This window comes from Mustela lutreola, chromosome 14, assembly GCF_030435805.1.
Source record: "Mustela lutreola isolate mMusLut2 chromosome 14, mMusLut2.pri, whole genome shotgun sequence".
Taxonomy (NCBI): Eukaryota; Metazoa; Chordata; class Mammalia; order Carnivora; family Mustelidae; genus Mustela; species Mustela lutreola.
The window spans coordinates 49,308,580-49,332,899 of NC_081303.1; the positions used below are offsets into that span (position 1 = coordinate 49,308,580).

At 52.8% G+C, this 24,320-nt stretch overlaps 1 protein-coding gene across 7 annotated transcripts in view; it reads left to right on the top strand.

The window, feature by feature from the left end:
• Positions 1-24,320, top strand: part of ATP2B4 (ATPase plasma membrane Ca2+ transporting 4) — a 94,209-nt gene that overhangs the window by 30,099 nt on the left and 39,790 nt on the right. For all 7 annotated transcript variants that reach the window (XM_059146977.1, XM_059146978.1, XM_059146972.1 and 4 more), the window contains exon 2: positions 14,242-14,881. In XM_059146977.1, coding sequence (XP_059002960.1) covers positions 14,689-14,881 — 193 coding nt within the window. In that variant the 5' untranslated portion in view covers positions 14,242-14,688. The remainder of the gene's footprint in view (positions 1-14,241; positions 14,882-24,320) is intronic.

Here is a 24,320-nt window from a genome sequence, read left to right on the forward strand (position 1 = left end):
GTAGATTATGTAGCCTTTTTGTCCCAATGCCCAGCACTGTGTTGGACTTGTCGGTCCTTCGCTGTAAAATAAGGGGAATTGTATTATATTTTCCTTGAAGTTCCCTTCATGACTGTGATTCTGGAATTCTGTGAGATGTCTGATATAGTGGGTAGGAAAAGCAGAGGGTCTGATCCCCGAAAAGACCAGGAACTTTCTGGCTAGTGCAGTTGCCAGGGATGAAATTGGGACTAGGTCTGGCCCGCCTCCTAGCATGTGGTCAGTCGACGCCGGGCCCTGCTCGGCTTGGAGAGGGCAGCAGAGCATGCATGGTCCCTCACCTGCGGAACTGCCGTAGTCGCTGCATCCGGGTGTGGCAGAGGCCAGAGCAGCTCTAACTCCTTCCCGTCTCCCCAGTGTGAGCTGAGCTGGCACCAGCTCTGGAGGAAACTGCCAAGGGGTTCTCCTTTGATGCAGATGGCTGCCCGTGAGTCTGAAAGGGCAGTCCTGGTTCAGGTGGCCCTGTTGCCCAGACTGCTTCTGCTAGGAGGACATAGTAGCATTTTTGGCACCTGCCAGTGTTCTGCCGCATCTGGCTCCTTTGGAAAGAGAGTGAAAGAGTCCTGACGGGGGGCCTGGGAAGGTGGGGCATTAAGGATGGGCAGTGGGATGGGCTTCAGTTCTGGGGATCAGCATCTCTCCACATCACTTCTGGGGATGGTCATCTCCCTGCCCTGCTTGCAAGAAAAACTCAGTCTTTGGAGGTCCTTGCCTTTCCCAAAGCAGCTCAGCCCTGCCTCCTAGGTTTGGTTGGCTGGGCCTTTTTTGAGAACGTGGTTGCTTGTCTTCCTATTGACTTCCTAGGTTTTTTCTCAGCCCCTGAGAAGTAAGTACCTTGTTGTTCTATTAATGGGGCCTTCCACCCTAGCCTTCCCGGGAAGAATGGGAGCTGTCAAGGCTGTCCGTTTTCTTTCCCCTAGAACCTTCTGTAACCTCAGCATTTTACCATATCCCCCTCTTGTCTTGGCTCTTGAAACTATTCCCACAGGAAGAAAAGGCAGTTCACCCTTGTAGCCCTCTTTAGATCCAAACCTCTGTTTGTTCTCTTGGAAACCATGGCAACCTGGCCTCAGAGACCATTTCCACCATCTTGGAAGTTAATGTCCCAAAGCCTCGCACTCGCAGCTGTGAGCTCTCTGGCTCCTTTTTCCAAAGGGGGACAAGAGCCTCTGATCTTTCAGACCTGCTACGGGGAGAAAGTTTCCGACAAACCAGCCCCTAGACGGTCTTTTCACAAGCAGGTCAGCAGTGGCAGCGACGTATTCTGTAGGGTCTGGAGTATGAACACAGGCGACGTTAGCTGGGAGCCCTGAAGAACATTCTGGAGTGTGGTCTGTGCTTCTTTTTCTTTGGCTCTTTTCTTCTCCTGCCCTCCTCACATGTATTCCATTAGAAGACTGGTGGTGGGGGCAGCTATCTGTTCGCTTCCACCAACTGTTTTTTGTTTTTTTTTTTTCTTTTTCTTCTCCTCAACATGTTTGTCCTTCTTGCTCTGGTGCTACCTTTTAAAGCCCAAATCGGGCATCCAGGGAGCCACAGTGATTAACTGCAGGAGCCCAGTAGGAGAATTCCACAGCCTTAGACGGCAAAGTTTCCAGGCCTCGCTGCTCTGGGACTTCCCCCGTGGAGGAGTCCTCTTTCTTGCGCTGCCTGGAGGAGGGGGGTGAGGCAGGGAGTGCGGCTGCGTGTCCTCAGCTTCTCCTTGGACTTGGCTGCTGGCAGAGGGAGGGTTCAGCGGCTGAGACCCTGAAGGGAGAGCACTGACCCCTCCCCCCGAACCGAAGAGGGTTGTTCTCCGGTGATGGAGAGCTTACTGATTTGGAACAGCTGGCCAGAGCATGTGAGCCCGGGGACATGGGGAAAGAGTGCCCCCACAGACTTTCGCAGAAGCCAGCATTAGGCTGATACCAAAAGACCCCTGCAGAGGTCTGGCTCGGCTGGGTCACAGTCCGTGAATCCTCTAATCCTCACACAGTGCTGGGACAGAAGGCGGCCCTGTCTTTCCTGGGAGCTGGATCCAGCCGCCATCTGTCTGTTCCCCACGCATGTGTTACAGGCTCGAGTGAAAATTAAGTGGGAGACTGGAATTATCTTGCAGCTTGTGGTGGGGCAGGACCAGCTTATTCCGTTCAGTTTTTGACTTTTCCACCTCTGTGGACGTGTTGAGAGGAGCCAGAGTCAGAATGTGCCCCCTGGTGCCTTTCAGTCTGTCGAGGCTCCCAGCCCCTTCCTCCATCAGGCCCCTTCTTTATGCCAGGTTGAGAACCTGGCCGAGCATACTCAATCCCGATTTTAGTTTATAATCCATGCAGTGGTCTCGTATCCTTCCTCGTTCCCCATCTCGTTAGGGCTCCCCACTTCTGGGACCTTGGTGGTAGCCACTTACTTGCCTGTACTTCAAGCACAGTTAGATGCATGCCTTTGGCTTAGCCAGGCAAGCTCCAGAAGGCTGTGTGTGTGTGGGGGGGGGGGGGGGGGGGATGTAGGTAGCCTCACAGACTTCACGCCCTGTGCCCTTGGTCCATCATCCATGATCCCAGGGGCATGGATTCGGGCTGTGTTAATGCTCACGGTGATAGCCCACCTGCTTCTCAGCGTGCCCATGCCCCTTCCGCTCCTCGTGCCAATGTGCGCCGGGCAGGGTCGATCGGTTCCAGAAACTACTACATAAGGAGAATGGAATTCCATCCAACTGGGCTGCTGCTGAAGATGTCAGGAGGAGAATGAGAGATTTTGAGATTGAGATAGACAGGGTGGGGGGAGCTGGGTGGGAGAGATAGAGAGGGAGAGAGGGAAGGAGGGAGAGACGGACTGGTAGACTGGGAGAGGGCGAGAGAGGAGGAAAGTGATCTATGTACATAGAAAAAAATAAAGTGAGAAGCTTGGGACTGAGGTATAGGGAGAAAAATGAGATCGAAAGAGTCTGGTGCTAGGTATTTTTCCAATGATTTCTGGCAGCACAGTGCTTCAGAAATAATCCAGAAAGAATCCTATTTTGCCACTTCCTACAGGCGTCCCCACTACCACCATACCGTACATCGTTCTCCCGGGCTTTTCCTTGGAGGTTCTGCAGTGGTGTTTAAAATGCTGTGTGTGGGAGTCGAGAATCGAAGGCGTGTTGGGAGAACTTCAATTCTTGATGTTTACCTCTGCCTCTCCCCTGAGAGGGGGTGATTTCTGCAGCGATGGGTGGTCTGCCTCTGCCTGCACCCGGAGATCCCTGGGACTGTGTCCTGGAGAACGAGCGAGGCGCCAGTCCAGCCAGTCTCTCGGGATCCCGAGAGGGAGGAGGGAGAGTGGGGCGAGTGGGGAAGGAGTAGTTCTTGGAACTCTCACAGGTAACTGATTCTCCCTGGAGTTTGGGTCCCCTTCTGGGACTTATACACTTCTCGTTCGCTGGGAAATGGAAGCGAACTGGAGCAGAGAAGCTTGGTTCGCTCATTAAGTCCGCTTGAGGTCAGGCCCTGGCACGGGGGCTGGGATGGAGAGGTGAGACCACCTTTCTGCTCATTTGGAAGAGTAAGACACAGAACTCTCCACTTTCTTGCCTCTTCCATCAACAATGACCGGCTGGAGCTGAGCCACCGCTTTGCTGGCCCTCTCTGTCTCTCAACAATGGGCTCTGTGTCTGTCACCACGGATCTGGGCTTTTTTGAATAGATGTTCTTTCTAGCCCCGTGGTATTTGGAAGCTTCCTCTACCTTGGGGGTTCTGAGACGTGTCTGCTTCTCTTTGTCTTCTTATGTATCCCTAAGTAGTGGCCACTCAGCTTGAATCCATACGCTGAGATTTAGGAATAGAACCACTGGGATCTGGGACACCATTAGACTCCTCTCAACTCTCGGGGACAGTGCTCCATACTGGACCCTTTCCTCCCTTCCTCCCTCCTCGCTTCTTACCCTACAGGAACAATGGGACGTTTGATGACAGTCGGTTTGACAGGCTTAAAAACCGTGACTGCTCTGCTCTTTTGACCCCAAGGTGCTGCCATGACTGATTCTGTTCCAAGTTCTGATTTTCCCAGCAAGACTTGGTCAGCGAACCAGGGCTGTCAGTTAGGACTTTGAGCTCTCCTGGGGCAGCCGAGCATGCTTCTCCCTTCTCCTGTCCTCTCCCCTCTCTCCTCCTCCCCATGGAGTTGTTTTCCTCAATATCCTTTCAGAGTTACAGTGGCATCTGGAAACACTCAGTTATAATCTGAGATGGAAGGGATTGGAACAGTTTGTGGGATTTTTCTCTTCTTAATACCGCCCTAACTTTATCTGATTAACATGGCCATCAGCAGTGGGGTGGTTTGTGTTTTTTTCTCCTCTGAAGGATATGCCAAATCCTAAAGGAGCTGGAGTAAGGAGGAGAAAGAGGGATGATAAAATCTGTGGCATCTTTTGTATTCCCACCGGCTGTTTCTGGAAGGTGATTCTCTCTTATTTAGATGTCATTTAGTGATGGTCAGCCTACAGCATGTTTGACCAAGTGGGTACACACTCTTGGCTTAGGGGTATGTGTGTGCGTGTGATTACCACATGGATTAGTTCCCTCCACTCTCTTGCCCTTCTTGAGCTACCTATGACCCACAGCCCATTTCTTTTTTATTTGTTACTTTCTTTTGGGTCGGACGAGTGGAAAGGGCAGAAGGCCACAGTGGCCCCAGCCCATGGCTACTCTCTGATCACTCCCTTCCTTCTCTGCCCAAAACCTTTCCCATGTGCCTGGTCCCTCGTGTGTGTGTGTCTGAGGAGGAATCAGTCTCACTTGTGGTCCTCCTTCAGCTCTGAACCTTGAGTGCCAACTCTGTGGCACCAGCTAGGGGTCCTCGCCACCCTGACTCAAACCTCCTGTCTTGTGCAGGGCACCCCTTCACCCCAGAGCTCCCTGAAGGGTGAGCATTGGATGGAAGTTCTCTGTGTAAGTGGAGAAACACATGTCCTTGCCGAGGCACCTCTAGAGGTCAGTCCTGGCAGACCTCCAGCCCCGGGGGTGCTCTGGAGCTCTCTCCCCTTGACTCTTGGTGGAAAGCACCCTGATGACATTGGTAGCCAATGGGTGCTGATGGTGGGGGTTGGGGGGCGGCAAGAGGGGGGTGTGAGGAAAGCTGCTGGCTGGAGCTTGCCTTTGACAGGAAGATAGAAGACAGAGGGGGTGTGTCTCCTTTTCATATCGTAAGTGGCGCAGAGGAGAAGGGACACGGAGTTTGGCCTTCCTCCTTGAGGAGGTGAGGCATAGGCTGGTAGGAGCAAGAAGACGCACATTCCCTGCTTGAAAGGAATACCATATTCTTTACATCAGCTTCCCTTTCCAGGACCAAGTCCTAAACTCTGTTCCCCAGCTACCCTCTTTTGGTTCCTGAGAAAGTTTCGGTGGTTCTTTTTTTTTTTCTTTTTTCTTTTTTTTTTTTTTTTAAGCTGTATTAGGGGGGTTGGGAAAGGAAAGCTTTAAAAGTAAAATAATAAAAAACAGACCACTCTGCCATTACAGGCACATAAATAGCTTCACCGTAGCCAGGCTGCACACTCGCTTTGCCATAGCAACCTGGAGCGCGTGTTTATAGCAGCCTGTCACCCCGACAGGGAAACAGCTGCTTCTCCCCCAGCCGCACCCCCAGCCTGGGCCTCAGAGCTGTGGGCAGCCGCCCGCACCCGCCCCACCCAGGGGCTACAGGGGTGGGGGGTGGCGGGGAGGGTAGCCTGGGGTCCAGATGGGCCAGTGGCAGGAACACTGGGGGAGCCCAAAGCTCCCAAAGACGAGTGTTAGGCGCCTTGGGTTTCCACATTTCCCATCACCTGCATGCGGCCCACTCTGTCTCCCATCTCCTGCTGTGGGCTGTAGGAAACAGGGGTGCAGGGGGGCTTAGCTCCACCTGAACCTAGGAGAGGCCTGGGTGTTCTCTGAAGCTCACGGGGTAGCTTGTTTTGACGTTCCCGATAAGCCTTATCTCCTGTTCCAAGTCCCTGGAGGTCCTCTGGAGTCCCATTTTCTCAAGGACTCACAGGAGAGGGGCTTTCCAAGGGAGGATCGTGGTCTGTCTGGGAAAGGGGGAACCCTGAGATGACTGGAAGGAGAGACTGGTGCTCTGGGAGAAGGAAGAGCAGGAGGGGCTTTGTGACAAGATCTCCTCCCGGGCCTCTGCCATCAGCCTAGGTCCGAGAACCCCCGTCCGAACCAGGCCTCCCTTGGACACCTGCGAAGGGCACTCCCCGGTGTTATGGGAGGTGTTGTTTGCAGAGATGCTCTGTCTCCTCTGCCGTGTCCTCTGCTGTGGGCCCCAGACGGGCAGCGGCAGCACCCTTGTTAGGGAGCGTGTTAGAAATGCGTATTCCCAGGCCTGCCCTCACACCACCAAATCAAAAAGTCTGGTGGGAGCAGCAGGGCCCACACCACGCATAGGTTGTACTCAGCCCTCCCAGATGTTCTGATGCTCACCTGAGCTCCACAACCATGACTCTGAGGCCGGCTGCCAGGGCAGCCTCCTTTCCTGATGCCCACCATCATCTCCAAGTGGAGTCCTTGCTCTTCTGCCTGGGACTTGCAGGAAATGGGTGGGCTGAGAGGAGGCCTGGGGTCAGGGGGGAGGTTCTCTGTGCTCTGTTCAGGGGAGACTGTCATGGAAGGGAGGGGTGTGATGGGCCTGTCCCCCAGGCATAAAGTCCAGTGTGCGGTACCCTGACGGCCATCTGGGTCATTCAGAAATAGTCCTTGGCTTCCTCGGCTGCTGAGCTCTGGGGACAGAGCCGCGGCCCGCAGCACCCCCTCCTGGGGGATGAGCTGTGCCTTCTCAGTCCCAGGCCAGGGGCTCCCACCTCTCCCCCACTGCCCCGAGGACTCCACCAGCACCTGAGCCTAGGAGCTACAAGATCCTGCTCCAAGAGCCAAGGGAGATCGACCCTCCTCTTCCTTTCCACCAGCCTGGCATGACTCTGCTGAAATTTGTTTCTAAAAATAACCCAAGATCCAATCCCGCTGCTAAAAAGCCCCTTTGTTCCCTTGGAACCAAAATGTGGAAAAACCACAGAAAGCAGCCCCAAGAAAGGCCACGTATGTTGTCCAAGAGAACATACATAATGGACATTTGCATGTCACTGCCCAAGGTCTATGTCCCGCCCCAGTTCTGAGGAGCTGCTCCCCACCTGGGTGTGAGAAGCAGACAGCCTTGCAAACCTGGATCCTGAGCATCTCCGTGAACAGGTGGGAGGGACTGGGAGAGGCTGTCGGCGCCCTTTTCATTAAACAGCAGACCTTCCGCAAGGCCCTGTCCCTCCCTCCTGAAATGGGCTCTTATTCTCCTTAAGCAGCTGAAGGAAATGGTCATTGTTACGGTTCCATCCTGCACCTTAAGCTCTAGCTTCCTGTGAACATTTCCCTGCACCCCTGGGGTCACAGGAGTGACCCAAGCCAAATTGACTCAGATTCTATGGAAGAGGGCACATTCCCCGTGGCTCTGGGCCTGAAGGGCTGCCCTTTTTCATCTTGATGGATTGATGCTATTTTAGGATAAAGCTAGAGGGGGACACTGCCCTCTCAGGCACACTCTGCTCTAGCTCGAAGCTTCCTGTCTTCATCTCGATGGTTTCTGGGTCTCTGACGGGAGCTGAATCTCAGCAAGCCAAATGATTAGGGACAGGCTACCAACCTCGGGTCAATTCTTGGTATCACTGTGTAGAGAGAGTTTGAGCTTTCGATGGGCCCTCCCTCTCCCTGCCCCTTGAAGCCGTTAAGTTCGGTCCTCTTCGCCATGGCATATTTTTGACAGTACAGCCCTTCTAGGATTGCAAGTTTTCAGGATCATGGTAGGTTTTGTTTTTATTTGTTCAGATCTCAAGTGCAGAGTAGGAGGATGACCATACCATTGGTTCATGGCCCCTCTTATCACTGGGCCACGGCGAGGCCCTCTGCACGCTCACTGGTACCCCACATCCCACATCTGTCCCCTTCTCCGCCCATGAGCAGCATTCTCATGGCCTCATATGTATCTTTTTGTTTAAATACATCCCTTAAAATGGATAGCATCCCTTTAGAGTATGTGTTTTTAATTTGCATAGACGCCATCAAAGTGCCCTGCCCCACCCCAGCGCTGTTTCTGAGATCACCGGCATCACCGTGTGTACATCTGATCTGTGTTTCTAACTCTTGCCTAATAGCCGCTGTTATCTAAAGCACAGATTCTGCCCGCCCATGCCTGGACGGGCAATCTCAGGTTGCCTTGACCAGCAGTAATGTTCCAGTGAACACCCTTACACACGCCCCCCACCCCGGCTGAACTTGCTTGATCATTTTTTTTGGAAGACGTGCCCTGGAGTACAGGATGGGGCCAGAGTGTTCATGGACATAGTTTTGCCTTAGAAGTACCAGCTGACTCTGGAGAAGAAGGAAGAATTCTGGATCCCTAAGGCTCAGGGGTGGACGGTGACCCTTTTTCTCCAGAAAGATGGCTTTGATTCTCGCACTCCATTCCTGCCGTGGGACTGAAGGCTTGCTCAGCGTGGCAGACGGGGAGGAGAGGGGTCAGTGAGCCAGCCTCGTGGGTGCTGCCTTCTAACCAGGAGGTGAGGTTCTCTCTTCAGGAAGGGAGAATCCTCTAGAACCCAGGTCCTAGGAACTGGCTAAGAACTAGCATGGGGTTGTAGGGCCTAGACCACAGGCCACATCGTGCCATCCTGTGGTCAGTACGGAAGCCTGGTTTTGATGCCCTGGCCCTCACTTGGCTTCTTGGCATGGACATGGTTCTTGGGCATTCTGATGGGGGTGATGCCCACCACCCAGACTTTAGCCTATGTTCTCTGCTTCTGACCTTCTTCCCTCATGCCTCCAAAGGTTCTCCGAAGACTGAAGGAGGGCGTGTGCTCAGATATGCTTCTGCAGGGCAGCAGGCATTGGAGGAGCCACAGGGCAGGGCAGGCCTGGGGAGGGAAGGAAGAGCCTGGGACCGTGCTGGGGATAGGCTGCCAGACCTGAATGGCAAGAACTAGAGTCATGGAAATGAGGGGCCTGTAAAGAGGAGGGAGCAGAGAAGCCTGTGTGTGGGGTTTAGACCTTCAGAGAGAAGGGCCGGCCAGGAAAGCTTCACGCCAGGCAGCCCGCTGTGGTCAAGCGCTTGCTGGATTTCTTGACAGGGCATGGCCCTCTCAGAAGCCTGGGAGGGCCCGAAGGGCAAAGTAAAGCTTCGGAAACGGGAGGCGGTGGCCCAGGCAATGCCCCTGCTGGAGACAGGAGAGAGAGAGAGGCTAGAGCAGGGTCTCTGTGTCTCCAATCACCACAGAGGAGGTGGTCCCCAGCCCTGTTTGAGAGCCTTTAGGGCTGGCTCTTGGGCAAGGCATGGAAAGCTTTATGTGGACCTTCTCTGCAGGCTTTCCAAGGTAAAGCCATTGCTTTTTTTTTTCTTTTGTGTCACAGGATGGTCCTTGTCCTTTGGGCAGGGTGGCTTGGATTCAGCCTGGGGCACTAACCCTGGCTTTCTGAAGCTGTTTCCCTGCCACAAAACAGCAGCGCCCTCCCTGCGGGGCTGCGGGTGAGGATTCAAAAAACAGTATGCGCAGTGATGGTAAGTGCTGCTGTGCACGGACCAACCACTCCACGTCCTCGGCTGCTCTGCCAGGCCCCATATAACACACACGCACATGCCCGCGCCTCTGACCTCTCTCGTTCCCACACAAGGTGCCTGCTGTGGTGCCCGGCTCGTTGCAGGTGCTCCAGTACTGTTATTTCCCTCCTGTCCAACCCCTGACCCCATTGCCTCCCTGTTCCTGCAAATAGGGAGGAAAACAGAGCCTCACTTGGGAAAGGGAGCCTCCAGACCAGAGAGAAGGGAACAGGGTATGGGAGGGGGTTGCTGGCACAGGTTTCATATTTCAGTTTGGTGCTATCTAAGGTGGGACTGGCCTCCCCTCCTCTCCCTGCCCCAGCCCACAAGAAGTCTTCCCTCCTTGCAGCCTGGGGGCCAGTGTTGAGGGCTGCCTTTAACTATTCCAGGCAGGTCCAGCTGCAGAGCGGAGCCAGCCTGATTCCCCAGCTCCTGGCCCCTCCTGTTTCCTTTCTCCCGTTTCCATTCATACTTCATTTCCCATGCATCGGGCCAGATTCAATAGGAGCCTTTGGCAGAGGAGATTGGGGGGGGTGGCGGTGGCTTCCTTTTGGATCCTCAAAAGATCCCACTCTATCCCCTACACGGAGCTACCCTTTCTCCTCGTAGTCTGGGGCTGTACCTCTTCCTTAGCGCTGGGAAAGCTTCCAAGAATAAGGGATTCCTTGGACAAAATTGGAGGAAACAGAGTGTCTGACTATTGTTTATGGTTTGGTGGCTCAGGGCATGCGGTTCTTGTCTCTGGCAGCTCCGTTTTGGAGCTCTGGAGCAAGCCCAGGAGGCCTGAGGCTTATCACTTTCCAGGAAGTGGGGGGCAGTTTGCTTCTCAGGTGCGTATGGGAGAGGGAGAGGGTCTGTTTTGGCCCCTGTAATGGAAATGTAGTTGATTCCCAACCAGAACGAGAAGGAAGAGGCCGCATTTCCTCTAAGTGGAAATGGATGTTTTCCGTACTCCAGAGATGCTGCATTTTAAAGGACCTCTTAGATGTTTGTCTGAAAGTGAGGAGGGAAGGAGTAAGGTGTCACAAAAAGAGCGCCAGGCAGCCAAGGATGCTGACTTGCCAAAGACTAAATCACTTATTTATTTTTTTGGACTTCAGTGTCCTCATCTGTAAGGGAGTGGTGGGAGGGGGGAGCTCCTAGCTGTCCTCCCTAGAACTGATACATGACCGCACTTTCACAGGTCATCCCAATTGTAGAACAGATGTTATAGGACTTTAGGAAGACAGACATTGAGATGATTCAGTGATCATGTAAAGGAATACGATCACTTGCCCCTGAAGGAGGCGATGGGAGAGGGTTTGCTCTCCCATGCTATCAACCTTTAAGCAGGCACAATGTTAGAAACCGGGACTGAGAACATACCTTACCCAGAATGCCCCAAGCTAAATGACTAATCCTGACCTGATGAGAGGTGGTACCTCCCAGGCGTCTGAGCATTGAGTCTGAGGCTGAGGCCAAGGCTGAGGTGGTGTGAGCGCTTACATATGATTCTTTGCCAGTTGCCTAATAAGGACAGGGGCCAGGCAGGCTCGGCAGTTGCAGAGAGCTCACATTCTAAGAGCTCAGAGAGAAGCATGGGTTCCCGCAACGCCTCCAAATTCCAGAAGAACTTTCCTAGAGATCCCACCTTAAACCAGGGCCCCAGCTGACACCGCCTGCCTTGACTCTAGTGCTTGCCCTTCCTCTGTGAGTGTTTCTAGAGCTAACCTGAAGCAACAAACCTTGTTCCCACAAACCACATGCCCCATATGTTCGTGTCTGAAGTGTCCTCTTCTCACTGGTTGCCCAAGTGAGTGAAAAATGTCTCCTCGTTGATATCTTGAAGAGAGGGTCAAAGTAAGGAATTCTGACTCAGACTTGGCCCTTTCTAGAAATCTAGGCTGCCTGGCCTAGTGGTATTGCCAGTGGTTATACCCTAGCTAATGGTTATTGCTGATGAAGCTGGTTGGAATTTTCCATTCTTTTTGAGGGTTGGGAGTTCCCTCCGGCAAGGAAAGATGGAGGGGCGCAAGGAGCTTATTGGCCTTCTGCTTAAAGGGCTAGATCCCAGAAGTTCATTAGGATCAAAGTAAGCCTTCTCCCAGCACTTGAGAGCAGACATGCTGGACGCTGGGCATCTTTCATCTAAGCCTTCCCGCACTAGTTCTAGCTCTCATTTGCTGTCCTTGATCACTTTCTGAGGATGGCATGAAGAGGTAGGGCTCATTCCCTCCCCCACCCCCAGGTAAAGGCAGGAGGAACTGAGCCCTAAGAAGGACAAGAGACTTGCCCAGAGGATGCCTGGGAAGATGGTAAATCTGGTTTAGAATCTGCTCCCAATTATTTAACAACGTCAGATTAACTGGATGCCTACTGTGTGCGGGCTGTCTTCACGCACTGGGGATGAAGCCCTGGACGAGACCAGTGCAACCTTTGCTCTCAAGGAACATAGAAAACAAATAAATAGAAAAAAAGTAAAATCTGATTTCCGGTTTAGCACTCCATCAGTTTGGTTCTCAACATCCTCTTGAAAGGTTAAGGAGCTCTACTTAAGGGTCAAGATGGGTTTCTTACGGCTAGAGCCCTTCCCACTGCTTCCAGGCTTAGGCGGGAGGCCGAACTGGAGGGACATTCTGTGGTACCCCTGGAATCCTTGGGCCAGCGGGATGATGGGAATCTGACGCACTGCCTCACGTTCCTCCCGGACCTCTGCTCCCCAGGCTGCTGGACATCTAAAAAGAAAGGCAGAAAGAAGAAAAAGAAAGGCAGTATGATATTTGGAAAACAATAGCAACAACGAAACAAAACCCTGCCTGCTTAGCCCTCTGTCGGCCAGAGTCGCTCTAAAAATCTCTGGGAAAAGGAAGAAGCAAAGGGTACACTAAGGGGGGAAGCAGGAGTGTAGCCAACTCCATCCCCTGGGACCTGCCGGGAACAGGATTCATGGAAATCAGCCGCAGCTTTGGCCACATGTGATTTTTGGAAAAGTAACTGGTAAAAGGGGCAAGCCTTTATCTCATGGTTCTTGTGCTTCTCCATTCACCTTCTGGCAGGGAGGATGTCATCTGTGTGTTAGAAAGGGGCTGTCCAGAGCTCCTTGGCACCCCCTGGTAACTGAACTCAAGTCAGCGGGTTCTGGTGCTACATTTAGAAAGAGCCCCTTTGGGATTCCTGGGGTGGCCCTGTTGGGTATGCATCTGCCTTCAGCTCAGGTCATAATCCCAGGGTCCTGGGATCGAGTCCCATATCAGGCTCCCTGTTCGGCGAGGAATCTGTCTCTCCCTCTGCCTGCCACTCCCCCTGCTTGCACCCTCGCTCTCTCTCTGACAAATAAATGGATAAAATCTTTTTTTAAAAAGGGGAAAAAAATACCCCTTCATGTTTTTTGAGACTCTTCACATTTAAATGATGTGGAAGCGCCTGGGTGGCTCAATCAGTTAGACGTCTGACTCGGGTTGCAGCTCGGGTCATGGTCTCAGGGTCGTGGGATCAAGCCCCACATCAGGCTCCATGCTGAGTACAGGGTCTGCTAAAGATTCTCTCTCCCTCTGCCCCTCCTCTGCTCTCTCTCTCTCTCAAATAAGTGGCTGATGTGTGACAGTGGGTCCCTGAGAGCTGGCAGGAGCTGCTCTCTGAAGTAAGGACAATGCGGGGATGAGCCTTGCCACCGTCAGCCCTTTATAGCCTCACTTGCTTGTAGCTCGGCCCCTCCCCAGAGTCAGAGGGGGAGCCCCTGGCTCTCTGAGGAGAGAAATGCTGGTCTGAGATAATCTAGTGCTCGCCCACTTGCAGGCTCACACTGCTCTCGTGCTTACCTTGCTGTGGCCTTGGGCTCCAGCCGAACTGTTGCTGTCTTATCCCTGCCAGCGCAGTAACTTTAACTCTCAGATTTACCCTTAAACTGTCTTCCTGCTCCTCCGAGGTCCTTCTGTCCCGTTTATGTAAAAAGGCTCCACCCCATATGGCCGACTGCCGGTTCATTTTACTCTCCCCTTTCGGACTGAGGGGAAGCTTTTTGGAGGTGTGGGGCTTCACTCCCAAGACTCGAACCCAGTTCCTGACCCATTGAGGGCAGCAGCGGCGGGCTGTGGTATTTCCGGCTGGCCAGAGGCTTAGTATTCTGAGGGGCCCCAGAGGACACAGGCATTGTCTATGAGGTTACCCTCCTGGTTTGTACCTGTGTATGCTGGGTACAGGGTGTGCGGGCAGCAGACTGGCCGGCCACCCTCCAGGTCACTCTGGTCTGGACTCGTCTTCTGACCTCTTCTCCCCTGTTCGAGGCAAGGTCAGACCAAAGGATTTCATGGCGGGGCCCTCAAACTGACAGACAAGGGAGAGCATGAGAGCTGTTCGTTTCTGGAATGGCCGGATCCGTGTCCCTTGGCTTGAGGGCACTGTGATGGCAGGACGGAGATGTATCTAAAATTACTTCTCTACAAGGGGGTTCACAAGCTGCGGGGGCCTCCCAGGGAGGAACGGGCCCCTCCTGAGTCCGTCTGCTCAGCCCGGGCCTCTGCCACCGGTTGGGCTTAGGCATCAACTGTCACCTAAACCCTTGTGCTAGAATGAGTCCCTCTTGCCGTCGCAGATGCCGATCCTCGTAGCCGTTCTAATTGTTTTTGTCTGTCTTTGAATCTTTATTCCAGAGATCCAGTTGTCAGCAGTATCCAGGGAGCCCTCCTCTTCCTCCTCCTCCTGCCGCCTCTCTACCACTGCCGTTGCTGGTTGTTGCTAAGGTGGCCTCCATGGTAACATGCACATCCTGTTTATACCTCCATCTGGGCAAGTTGGTCTAAGCTAGGAACCTACCTACCCTGGACAAGTGCTTCCGTCACTCCCTGGGGACACCAATCATCGTGACACGTGGTCCGGCTTCCACTCGGTTCCCCCATCCTCTTCCTCCTCTCGCTGCCAAGCTTCACACACAAAAAAGGATCTGGGCTAGAGGCTGCTCTGGTCCCATCTATTTCCTCACTGGGCTCCCCGAGAAGCAAGAAGTAAGAAGAAGTGAGGCAGAAAGGCGGAAGTTCCCGAGCAGTTGAAGGGAAACTCCTCGTTTTCTCTGGTCGAGGGGCTTGGTAACAGCAGGCAAAATGACGAACCCAACAGAACATGCCTTGCCGGCCAACTCGATGGTTGAGAGCCACGAAGGGGACTTTGGCTGCACAGTAATGGAACTGAGGAAGCTCATGGAGCTGCGTTCCTCTGATGGAATCGACCAGATCAATGTCCACTACGGGGGGGTGATGAATCTGTGCAGTAGACTGAAAACCAACCCCGTGGAAGGTAAAGGCCGGACCAGGGGCGGGGACCCGGAGCAAGGTGGCCGGTGTTCCAAACCGTTGCTTCCTTAGCTCCTGGAGGAGGCAGGGAGAGACCTGCCTGGTGTACCTGTGTCTTTTGCGAAAAAAGTGGTCGCTGAAGCACCGACGGGGGGTGAGGCCGTGGAGAGCCATTTCTTTCCTAGAGATGGTGTTCTCTGAAGATCAAGCTTTTCTTCCTTTTTCTGTATCAACGTACAGAAAGGAGACGGTTCGTCTCTATTTTACAGATGCTTGTGTTAGATGCTTTTATCAGCAAACAATCAAGTCTCTGATTCAGGATCGGTCTCTGATTACCAAAGAATTTAAGATACGGTTCTGCTCCACACTGATCATACAGTGTGACTGGGGACAAGGGGCACTGGAACAATGGATGAGTCCATCTACCTAGTGTGCCTCCTCTCCATCGTGGACAGTTAGGAATAGGGTGGAAAGTCATAGGGTATATGGGTACACCTACCATATCTTTGGATTATTCACTTTGTGTCACGTCAGGGAATTATTGATGACTTTTTCAACCCCGTCTGGTGTGCTTTACCAATCATTCTTCTTAATCTCTTCTTAAAAGAGAAGGGGAAACCTGGCTTCATGCTTTCTGCCTCAGTTCAGTTGCCTGATAAGCCACGGTAACACAAAATTTTGCCTCCTCAAAATGGAGACAGAACCAAAGGGACCTTCTTTTCTTACGTACACATGGTTATAGCCGCCCTCTTACAGGTTCTTACTTGGTCCTGTCAGTGAGGCGGGGCACAGCTGAGCAGCACGAGACAGAGCAAAGATCTTGCCCTTTAGATGCCTTTAACCTCTTGACGTGTGCTATTTTTGAGCCTTTCTTGGAGGCTACATCATTTTTCTTGCCAAGTCTAAGAAGTTTTGACCCCTGGCCAATGCTGTAATTTTGTGACTTAGAATTCAGACTCTTCAGAATTAGAGAGAGAGAGAGGTTTCTGTCTATTTCTGTACATTGCTCGTGTCTTGCTTTCTTTGCAATCAGAGAGAGCTGCCCTCCGTGTTCTCTTTCCTTCTAGAATTCAGTTTCCTATCTCTCATGAGTTCAAACTCTAGCTCCATCATTTTTTAGCTTACAGTTACTAGTGATCATATCACGGAACAGTTTTCTTAGCCTCTCTGAGTCTCTTTCTTCTTTGAAACTGATTAGCACTTAGCCCGTACGGTTATGGGAATTAATCATTGGGATTACATATACATATGATGTGTGTGCAGTGTTCAAGCTTATAATGGGTATTTGATAGATGGGCTGTCTCAGATTAAAACAGAGCCCATGTGTCTGATAGCCATTTGCCGGAACGTAGTGCCCGTGGAGCGCAATGTATTACCTTCTCTGGAAAGGCTCCCTTAGCCGGCCGCCATTTCCTCCCTTCACCTCTTGATGTCGGAGAGATGTGGTTCGGATGCTTAGCTGCTTTGGCGAGGCTCACTCTTTGCCTTCTGGCTAGACTCTAATGACTGCCCTTTGGGCACTGCTTACTTCTTGTCAGCAAGATTTCTTTATTCTGCCACTTCTCTAGTAGTTTTGGCCTTAAATAAAGGCTATTCATATTATATGTTGGCTGAGAGACGGAGGAGCTTGGGGACACCCGTCAGAATTTAGGCGGGACCTTTGTTCCCTTCCTGCACCATTCGTGATTCTTGTGTTGAGCTGTCTGTTTCACAAAGTAAAACTCAGGTGTCCAAATCAGCTGGAACCTGGGATGCATTGATGTAGTTAATGCCCTTTGATTCTTTCCCAGTGCTAGTTTCAGACCTATAGTTGAAAGCCATGCCTTCTGATGGCAGGCGCCTCTGCTGCTTTGGACCCTGGCCGTGTCTGAACCCCGGGACCCCTACCATGAGTGCCGTTGTCTGTTGCCATCCCCCTGCTTCCTTAGATCATAAATCTGTATCCTGATCTGTTGTAGTGTAAGACTCGTCAGAGGGCTGCTGCTGGAGCTAGGGATGCGGGGTGTCCGAAAAAAATGTTTCCCTGAGTAATATTTACTCCCCAGTGCCGACAGTGACCTCCTCGTGTGTGAGAGGAATAAAGGCATCGAAAAGTAGACACAGAAGAGCTATGACACAGAAGTCCCCAGACAAAGATGATGCTGAGCTATTTAGTGGGGCAGGCCGAGAAAAGAGCATCACTTTCTGGGTGCTTCAGTGAGCTGATGCTATAAAAAGCCAGCCGGTTCACAGAAGACCACACTGAGGTGCCTGACAGCCTTGCATAGTTCTGTCACCCGTGGGAGGCCCCTGCGGACTAAGAATAAGAATAAAGAAATCCACCTGGTGCTTGAATTCTGCCAGTTGGAAACCTGGTGACATCTGGGGAGACAGGTTCCTAGAGGATGACCCTTCCCTTTTATTTTCTGCTGGGTTTTGTATAGGTTTGACAGATTGTTTTACACCATAGCTAGTAAGGGGCCTAATGGAACTTGGGGTTTATAATATTTATGACACTGATGTGGTTTTATTATTGGAGATTTACACAACTGTGGAGGCAGGGGAGGGGGATTTAGTGCTACTCATCCCCCATGCCCCCTCCCAGGCCCAAAGGCTTAAATGACCCGCCTAAGTTCTTATGACTGGGTAGACTGTGATGAAGCAGAGATAATTTAAAAGTTTGTTTTATCTTTCATGGCCTGATAAAATGTCTAATTGTGACGCAGTGCTAATATTAATGTAATAGTAGCTTATGTGCCTTGAGCATGCGGGGCTAGTTGGAGCAAGAGCCATTGCCTCAGGGGCCGAGGGCTGGTTAGACGCGAGGATGCTGGGAGGCGCTCGGCTTCCACAGCGTCCGGTAACAACAAGACGCCAGGCTGAGAGTGTGTGCAAAAAAAGGGAAGGAAAGTTAGGGAAACCAGAAGGGGTGGGAGAGACATGAAAGAGGATACGAGCTTGTGTCTCAGTGACTAAAGGCCTCCGCCTTCACGGCTCTGTCAGACAAAAGCAGAGGCAGCCTGAGTGAGTGAGCTGCGTGGCCTGGGCTTCGTGTAGGGAAAATCTGAGCATTTCGCATCAATGGTTAGTTGGCCTGTTTCTTTCTTCATTCCAATGTTTTCATCCCCCTCCTTCTATTATCTTCTCTCGCCCCACTCCATCACCCCCTCCCCAACCAGTCTCTCCATCCCCCAAAGAGCAGAGTGTCTGGATTGCACCCCCTGGGGGATAGGCTTTGGCCTCCCAACTGGCTTTCCATGGTTCGGTGAGCAGGAGAAAGTTTTGTGACTCTGGAAAGGGAATCTCTGGGGCATAGGGAGAAGGAAAACGTCATTTTCCCGAGACTCAGTCTCTCTTTATGTGTAGGAAGAAGAGACAATCCTCTTGAGATTCTTTGGGTCTAGACAGAAGAGTTGCATGAATCCTTCTTCCTCCATAGTACTTCTCCACATTGGTCCTCAGCTCTGCTTGCCCTCTTCGGAGGAAGAGTGATGTCTCCTGAGGGAGAGCTAGGCCAACAATCAGGAGGAGGGTCTGAGCCCAGACGGGAAAGGACAGACAAGGGAAGCCCTGATTGAATAATAAAGCATTGCCTGTGGGCTTCTTTCAGAAAGCTAAAGACAATTGCTGTGGATTTGGATCTAGTGGAGCAGAATGTTGGTGGGAACTTCCGTTTCATCTTCCCTCTGTACCCCTTGACTTCTCTGCAGAGCAGAGGCCGTGGCAGGGATCCAGAGGACTTCCTGTTCCCTTTCAGCCATATTCAGAAGCTGGGGACCCCATGGCGGATACGACAGACACGGTCCCTCCTTCCCTCGAGTTGATAAGAGGATACACAGAAACTAAGGCAATTTCAGAAATACCATCATGGTGCTATGAAGGGGAAGAGCTGGGTGTGATGGAAGCAGCCAGGACAGGGACCTTAGCTAAAAGGACTGCAAGGGAGGGGAAGGGACTTGGAAGGTGAAGGTGACGCCTATACATCTGATTGTCTGGGGAGGCTCTGGCCTGGCCTCGTTCTGTGGTAATTGCTACTGCTCACCAAATGCTCCTGATAAAAGATGCAAGCATCTTTGCCTCACAGAATCACTGAGCAGCCGCTAGGTTTGGGGAGCTGAGATTGTCTGGGGAATAAAAAGCAGGAAGGGAAAGAATCCAGCCCAAATTATGATTCTGGTTCATGAACTGCAAGATTTGGGGTAACACTTCCTGCCACCCTAAGATCTCTTACATTCCTGTTCTCAAGCCTTGGGTCAGTGGCTTGTTTTACCAAGTATTATCCATTTTTTCCACAAGCTGGGATGTGCAGAGATGGGCTCTTCCTCCATGGGGCAGATTGAAATTTCCAGTAACATCTTCAGTCTGGAGAAAAATTGATTAATGCAGTACTACTGCATTATACTATTAATATACTATTAATACAGTACTACTGCATTACTATTAGTACCTCCAATGCTAGTATTATTTATATAGTAAGGTAGGCAAGAAATGGAAGTGGATGAAGTAATATAAAAAGTTCTGGTATTTCTCCCACACTCCGGCAGACAAAGATGTATGCGCCCTACTTAGAGACCACTGCTGTAGAAAATGCTAGTGTTGGGGGGGAGGAAAGAACCAGGCGAGCGAATATGGGATTGGGGAAGGATGTGAGAGGAAGACGGCAACTGGTTTCTTTGGCATTTCCCTCCCTATCTTTAGAGCGTATGGTGTGTTTTAGAATATCTGTATTTAGGAATGCATCAATTTCAGAATAGAAGTATAGCCAAGCTCCGTCTCTTTCCTCCAGCCCGCTGCCCTGTGGCCATCACCTTGAACTCTTGCCCCAGCTTGACTAAAGATGCCAAATAAGTGATCCCAAAAGTCGTGTGTGCGGGCCTGGCTGCAGAGGCCAAGAGTCTGGCCTGCTCTGCCCATCGTGCTTTGGGCAGATCTATTAGCTCTACTTCGAGATGTGGGAAGGACGCAAGCCAGAAGAGTATCTTGGCGGAAAGGGAGCGAGGGTGGAGGTGGGCAGACCAGCTCAAACAGCCAGAAAGCAGCTATGCCGTGATGGAAGTAGTTGAGGCAAGTCCAGTAGCTTCATAAAAAAAAAAATACTTAGTACTTTATAGAGGAGTGGGAAAGGCTTCCTACCGAAGCCCGGGAAGCAGCATCCACGGCTGAAAGGAGGAGGGCGGGTGCTGGAGAAAGAGCAGAGTGAAAGTGCCCTACCTCTGTCCCTCCTTCCCCTGCAGGGAGTTCCGGAGTTGCATCCTGGGAGTTCCCTGTCGGATTTGACTTACACGCCCAGGGCTGAGCGAACAATGTGTGACCATGACCCGCTCTGGGCCTTCTCTTCCCAGCCCAGCTCCCCAGGCTCAGTGAAATCTGTTCTGCCCCTCCTTACCCAGAGCGGGGCTTCTGGGCTAGCTGGCATAATGCTGCCAGGCAGGGGCCAGAGAAGTCTTGAGGAGAGGAAGAGCGAAGGCTTCCTGGCCCCGAGAACCCTCCCTACTCACTCCCCTGCCACCTTGCCAGGAGCCCTTTGTGCTGCATTCCTTTGGGAGTTCTGCAGAAACTCCTGCAAGTTCAGTGTTGTTCTGAACTTTCTTCTTGCCTTGCATTGAACATCGGCTGGGGCTGGGAAGAAAGATCGCACTCCCTCCTTGGCTGAGGCAGATGTCGCGTCTCCCCTCAGAAGTAGGGCTTTCGCTCTTTTTATTTAGCTCCAAGGTGTGAGCACCAGGGAGCGTGACACTGGAGGGACACGCGCGCGCACGCATTCCGTGTGGGAGCAGGTGGCCGAGCAGAGGGCTGCAGGGGGCAGACGAGGGGGCTTTCTTTCTCTGCGCCCCCTTTGGAGTGTGCAGAAAAGGCGTAGAGTGGAGGGCCAGACAGCAGGAGACGTGCTGCCTTTCTGAACTGAGAATGAGGTAGAAGCCCTTCTTCCCGTAGTCTGAAGTCTGCCACCCGGGACAGACGGCTTTATCTCTAGGGGCTGGAATTCCCGCAGACTGAGAGCACATCTCCCAGCTCTGGGTGTGATGAGCCGCAGATGCTGATGTGGGGAGATGTTCGGTTGGTTATAACCTGTGGTCCCTGTACTGATTTTGAACTCCTCCCCTGAGCCCCCAGTCCGAAGTGTTTCAGGTAGGACTTGAAAGGTGTCTTTCTTTCGTCGGACTTGAGAGGTACTCCAACGTCTGTTCTCATGCACCAAAGCTGACTGCCTTCGAATCAACGCGAGAAACCTCTCCCTTGTACTAGCTGTGTGGGGAGAAGGTTCTGCTGTCTCTTTGGCAAGGCAGCATAACTCAGACAGCTGGGAAGTCCCTCCTGATGTCTAACCTCACCCCACCCTTTCTGGGGCTAGGCTGGTTCTCATAAGGGTTGCCTCTGCCGCAGTCCTTGGCGTCCTAGGGAGGATGGCCATGGCCCTTCCCTGCTGGACCCAGGCCACTGAGGGCTGGGCTTGCAGCCTCTCCTCCCAAGCGCTGATTCCCTGCACAGGCTCACAGCAGACGCAGATTTTCCATTTCCACCGCTGCCTGCTGGCAGAGGCCGAGTAACTCCCCAGCATGGGGTGGGGTGATGACCTCACAGCCTGACATTCTTGTCGCCTCTCCCGGCTCATGTGTTCAGTCTGGTTCTTACGGCCAAAAGTACTCCTGCTTTGGGTGGGGCTTTCTCGCTCATGTTCTTGGGGACAAAGATTCCTCTCATTTTTATTTTTTTAATGTATTTCTAAGGGAAATCCTTTTCCTGCATTTCTAGCGTTCTCTCCCTGCCAAGTGTTCCTTCCCCTCTCCAGGAAGCTGTGCGAGTATTTTAGAAGCAACTGCAAAGATCGGGGACTCATACCCTCTCCTTGGTTGGCCGAGTATTTCTGTGAAATTACAGCTGCTGAGAGCAGGGCCTGAGAGCCTCTGGGGGCAGGAAGAATGGAATGGAAAGCCCAAAATTGGGGATTGGCTGAGCTCCCAGTCCGGCATGGCTTTCCCGTGCCCCGCCACAGGTCCAGAGAGAGGATTCCCAAGGCTGTGAGGCTCCAGCCCCTACCCACCCCTCCCTGCCCAGGGCACTCCCTGCTGGGAACTGGGACAGCCACTTGCCGACTTAAGGTAGCCACCACTACAGCTGAGGGTCGCTTAAGGTGGAGCAGACAGAGGAGAGAAAAGGGCAAAAAGGCAGTAAGCGTGTGACTCAGAGCATCTAGGCAGGAGCCAGTCCTGGTCTTTTGTTGCTGTCCTTAATGAGGCTCATTTGGTTTGCTTGGGTCCGAAAGGGCCATCATGGACCTTTGATTGAGTACCAGATCCATAGGCTGGCCTCTAACGGGCCTGGCATCACCAGCTCTGAGGACAGGAAGAAGGCAGGACTAATTCAGCGCAGGCGCGAACAGTGGGAACAGGGTTGACTGGCTTCGAGGCGCAGATGAGAGCAGCACGTGGGCTGCTCTGCCCCGAAGGAAGTGGGGTGACTGACCATCCAGTCATCCTGAGACTGAGGGGGGCTACAGTTTCTGTTAGGGGGGAGCAGGGAAGGAGCCTGAGTGACAGTGCCCAGGAGGTCCCAGGCACACCAGGGGACCAGTCAGTCACCCACAGTGCAGCCTCAGTGTAGCTGCTCCCCACCCCCAGGCCCCTTCGGTGTTGGGCCTGGCATCCAGCTGCGGCCCAGGGTGTGGTATCACCTCTGCCGACGGATTACATAACCTCCCCAGGCCTTAGTCCACTCCAGCGTAAAATGGGGTTCATAGTAACTGCCACCTAGGGGTTTGCGGTGCTTGGATGAGAAGATACAAGCGTGCCCGCTGAAGCATCTGGCACATAGTAATCACTTAGATGTTAGCAGCCTGATTTATTACTCATCCGTTCAGTTCATTCAGCACATTGGTATGCGTGCCATGTGCCAGACACTGCTATAGACCTAAGGGACAAAGACGAAAGTCCTGCCCTTGTGGAGGGCGACAGACAGACCTCCTAAGGGAATGCGTCATAGGCTGTCTCAGGGAGAAGACCTGTGGAGGAGAACACTGACATAGGACAGGGGCATGGAGTCCTGGAGCAGAGAAGCCACAATATTAAATAGGATGGTCAGGGTCGGCCTCACTGAGAAGGGGACATGTGCTCAGAGACCCCAAAGATATAAGAGAATAAGCCCTACCTAGCCCGTGAGGAGCCCACTGAGCCAAGGAGAGAGCTCGTGCTAGGCCCCGAAATAGAAGCTTGTCTAACGCACTCAGGGAACGGCAGGAAGGCTCGCCAGGCTGGAGCTCAGCAAACCAGGAGCAGACAGTAGGAGTTAAAGGGTGGGAAGCCAGGGGTTCTTTAGGGGCCTTACAGAGCATCATAACGGCTTCGGAGCCCAGTTTCAGTCCCAGTAAAAGCCAGCAGAGGATTCTGGGTCGGCGAGTGGCAGGGGTGGGTTTGAAGAAGATCATTCTGGCTGCTCTGTTGGGAGGACTGGGCACAGGACAGCTAGGGTGAGAGCAAGGTTACTGTTTAGAGGACGGCTGTCATCACCCAGGCGAGAGGCAGTGACAGCCCAGACCAGGATGGTCAGTGGAATGTGAGACGTGAGAGGACCTTTGGTATTACTGCCAGGACGTGCTGGCTTCATGGATAGAGTGAGGAGAGAGAGAGCGAGGAGGCAAGGGTGGCCATGGGTATTAATCTGAGACCAGAGAGGGCGGGATGACCTGAGATGGGGGCTTTCAGTCCGATCTTTGTGGTCACTGCTCTTGTTTTGGCCTCTGCTGGGCCCTTCCGATGTACCTTGAGATGATCTCTAATACCTGCTGTGTGCTTTGCTCTCACCTCATTAGGGGAGGAATGGCATCTCCTCGTGGCTTCCCAGGGAGATGAACAAAGGATCAGAATTCCTTTCCCTCAGGCCAACCTGGCCTCCAGTACAGCAGCCCCAAACTGGCAGAGCCCTGGGCTCTCAGGTCCTTGGGGAGAAGGAGCCAGCCAGGACCCCCTGGCTGCTCAGCCTCTGCCTGCCTGGGGGTCAAGAGGCCCTGCCCAGAAACACTCCTTTCCCAGGCCCTTGCTTTCCCTTCCCACTGGGAACCTGACTTCCCAGAGCAGTGGACACAGGGAGCCTCTGGGAAGCAGCCCAGTTTGCTTCCAGTGCTTTGGCCAAACTCCCTCCCCTGTGGAGCTTGGCTGTGCCGCTCAGCCCTGTTCAGCTGGAGGCTAGTGTGGTGCATCTGGGTACCAGAAGGCAGGAGGGCCCAGATAAGAACATCTGCCCTGCTCCCTGTTTTCCCTCTCTGAAGCACTGGCCGCCCAGAGGGACCTCCCTTCCCCGACTGCACAAGTGCAGATGCCCGTCCATCCCCTGACACTTCCCCTCCACGGAGAGTCCTGCGTCCATCCTCCCGGACAGCTGAGGGTCTCGAGGACCTCTCCTGTTGGTTTTGGTTTTTGGGTAGAGAAAGGGAAGCCATCTCAGGCGCTGCAAGCAACACCCCCTTAGGG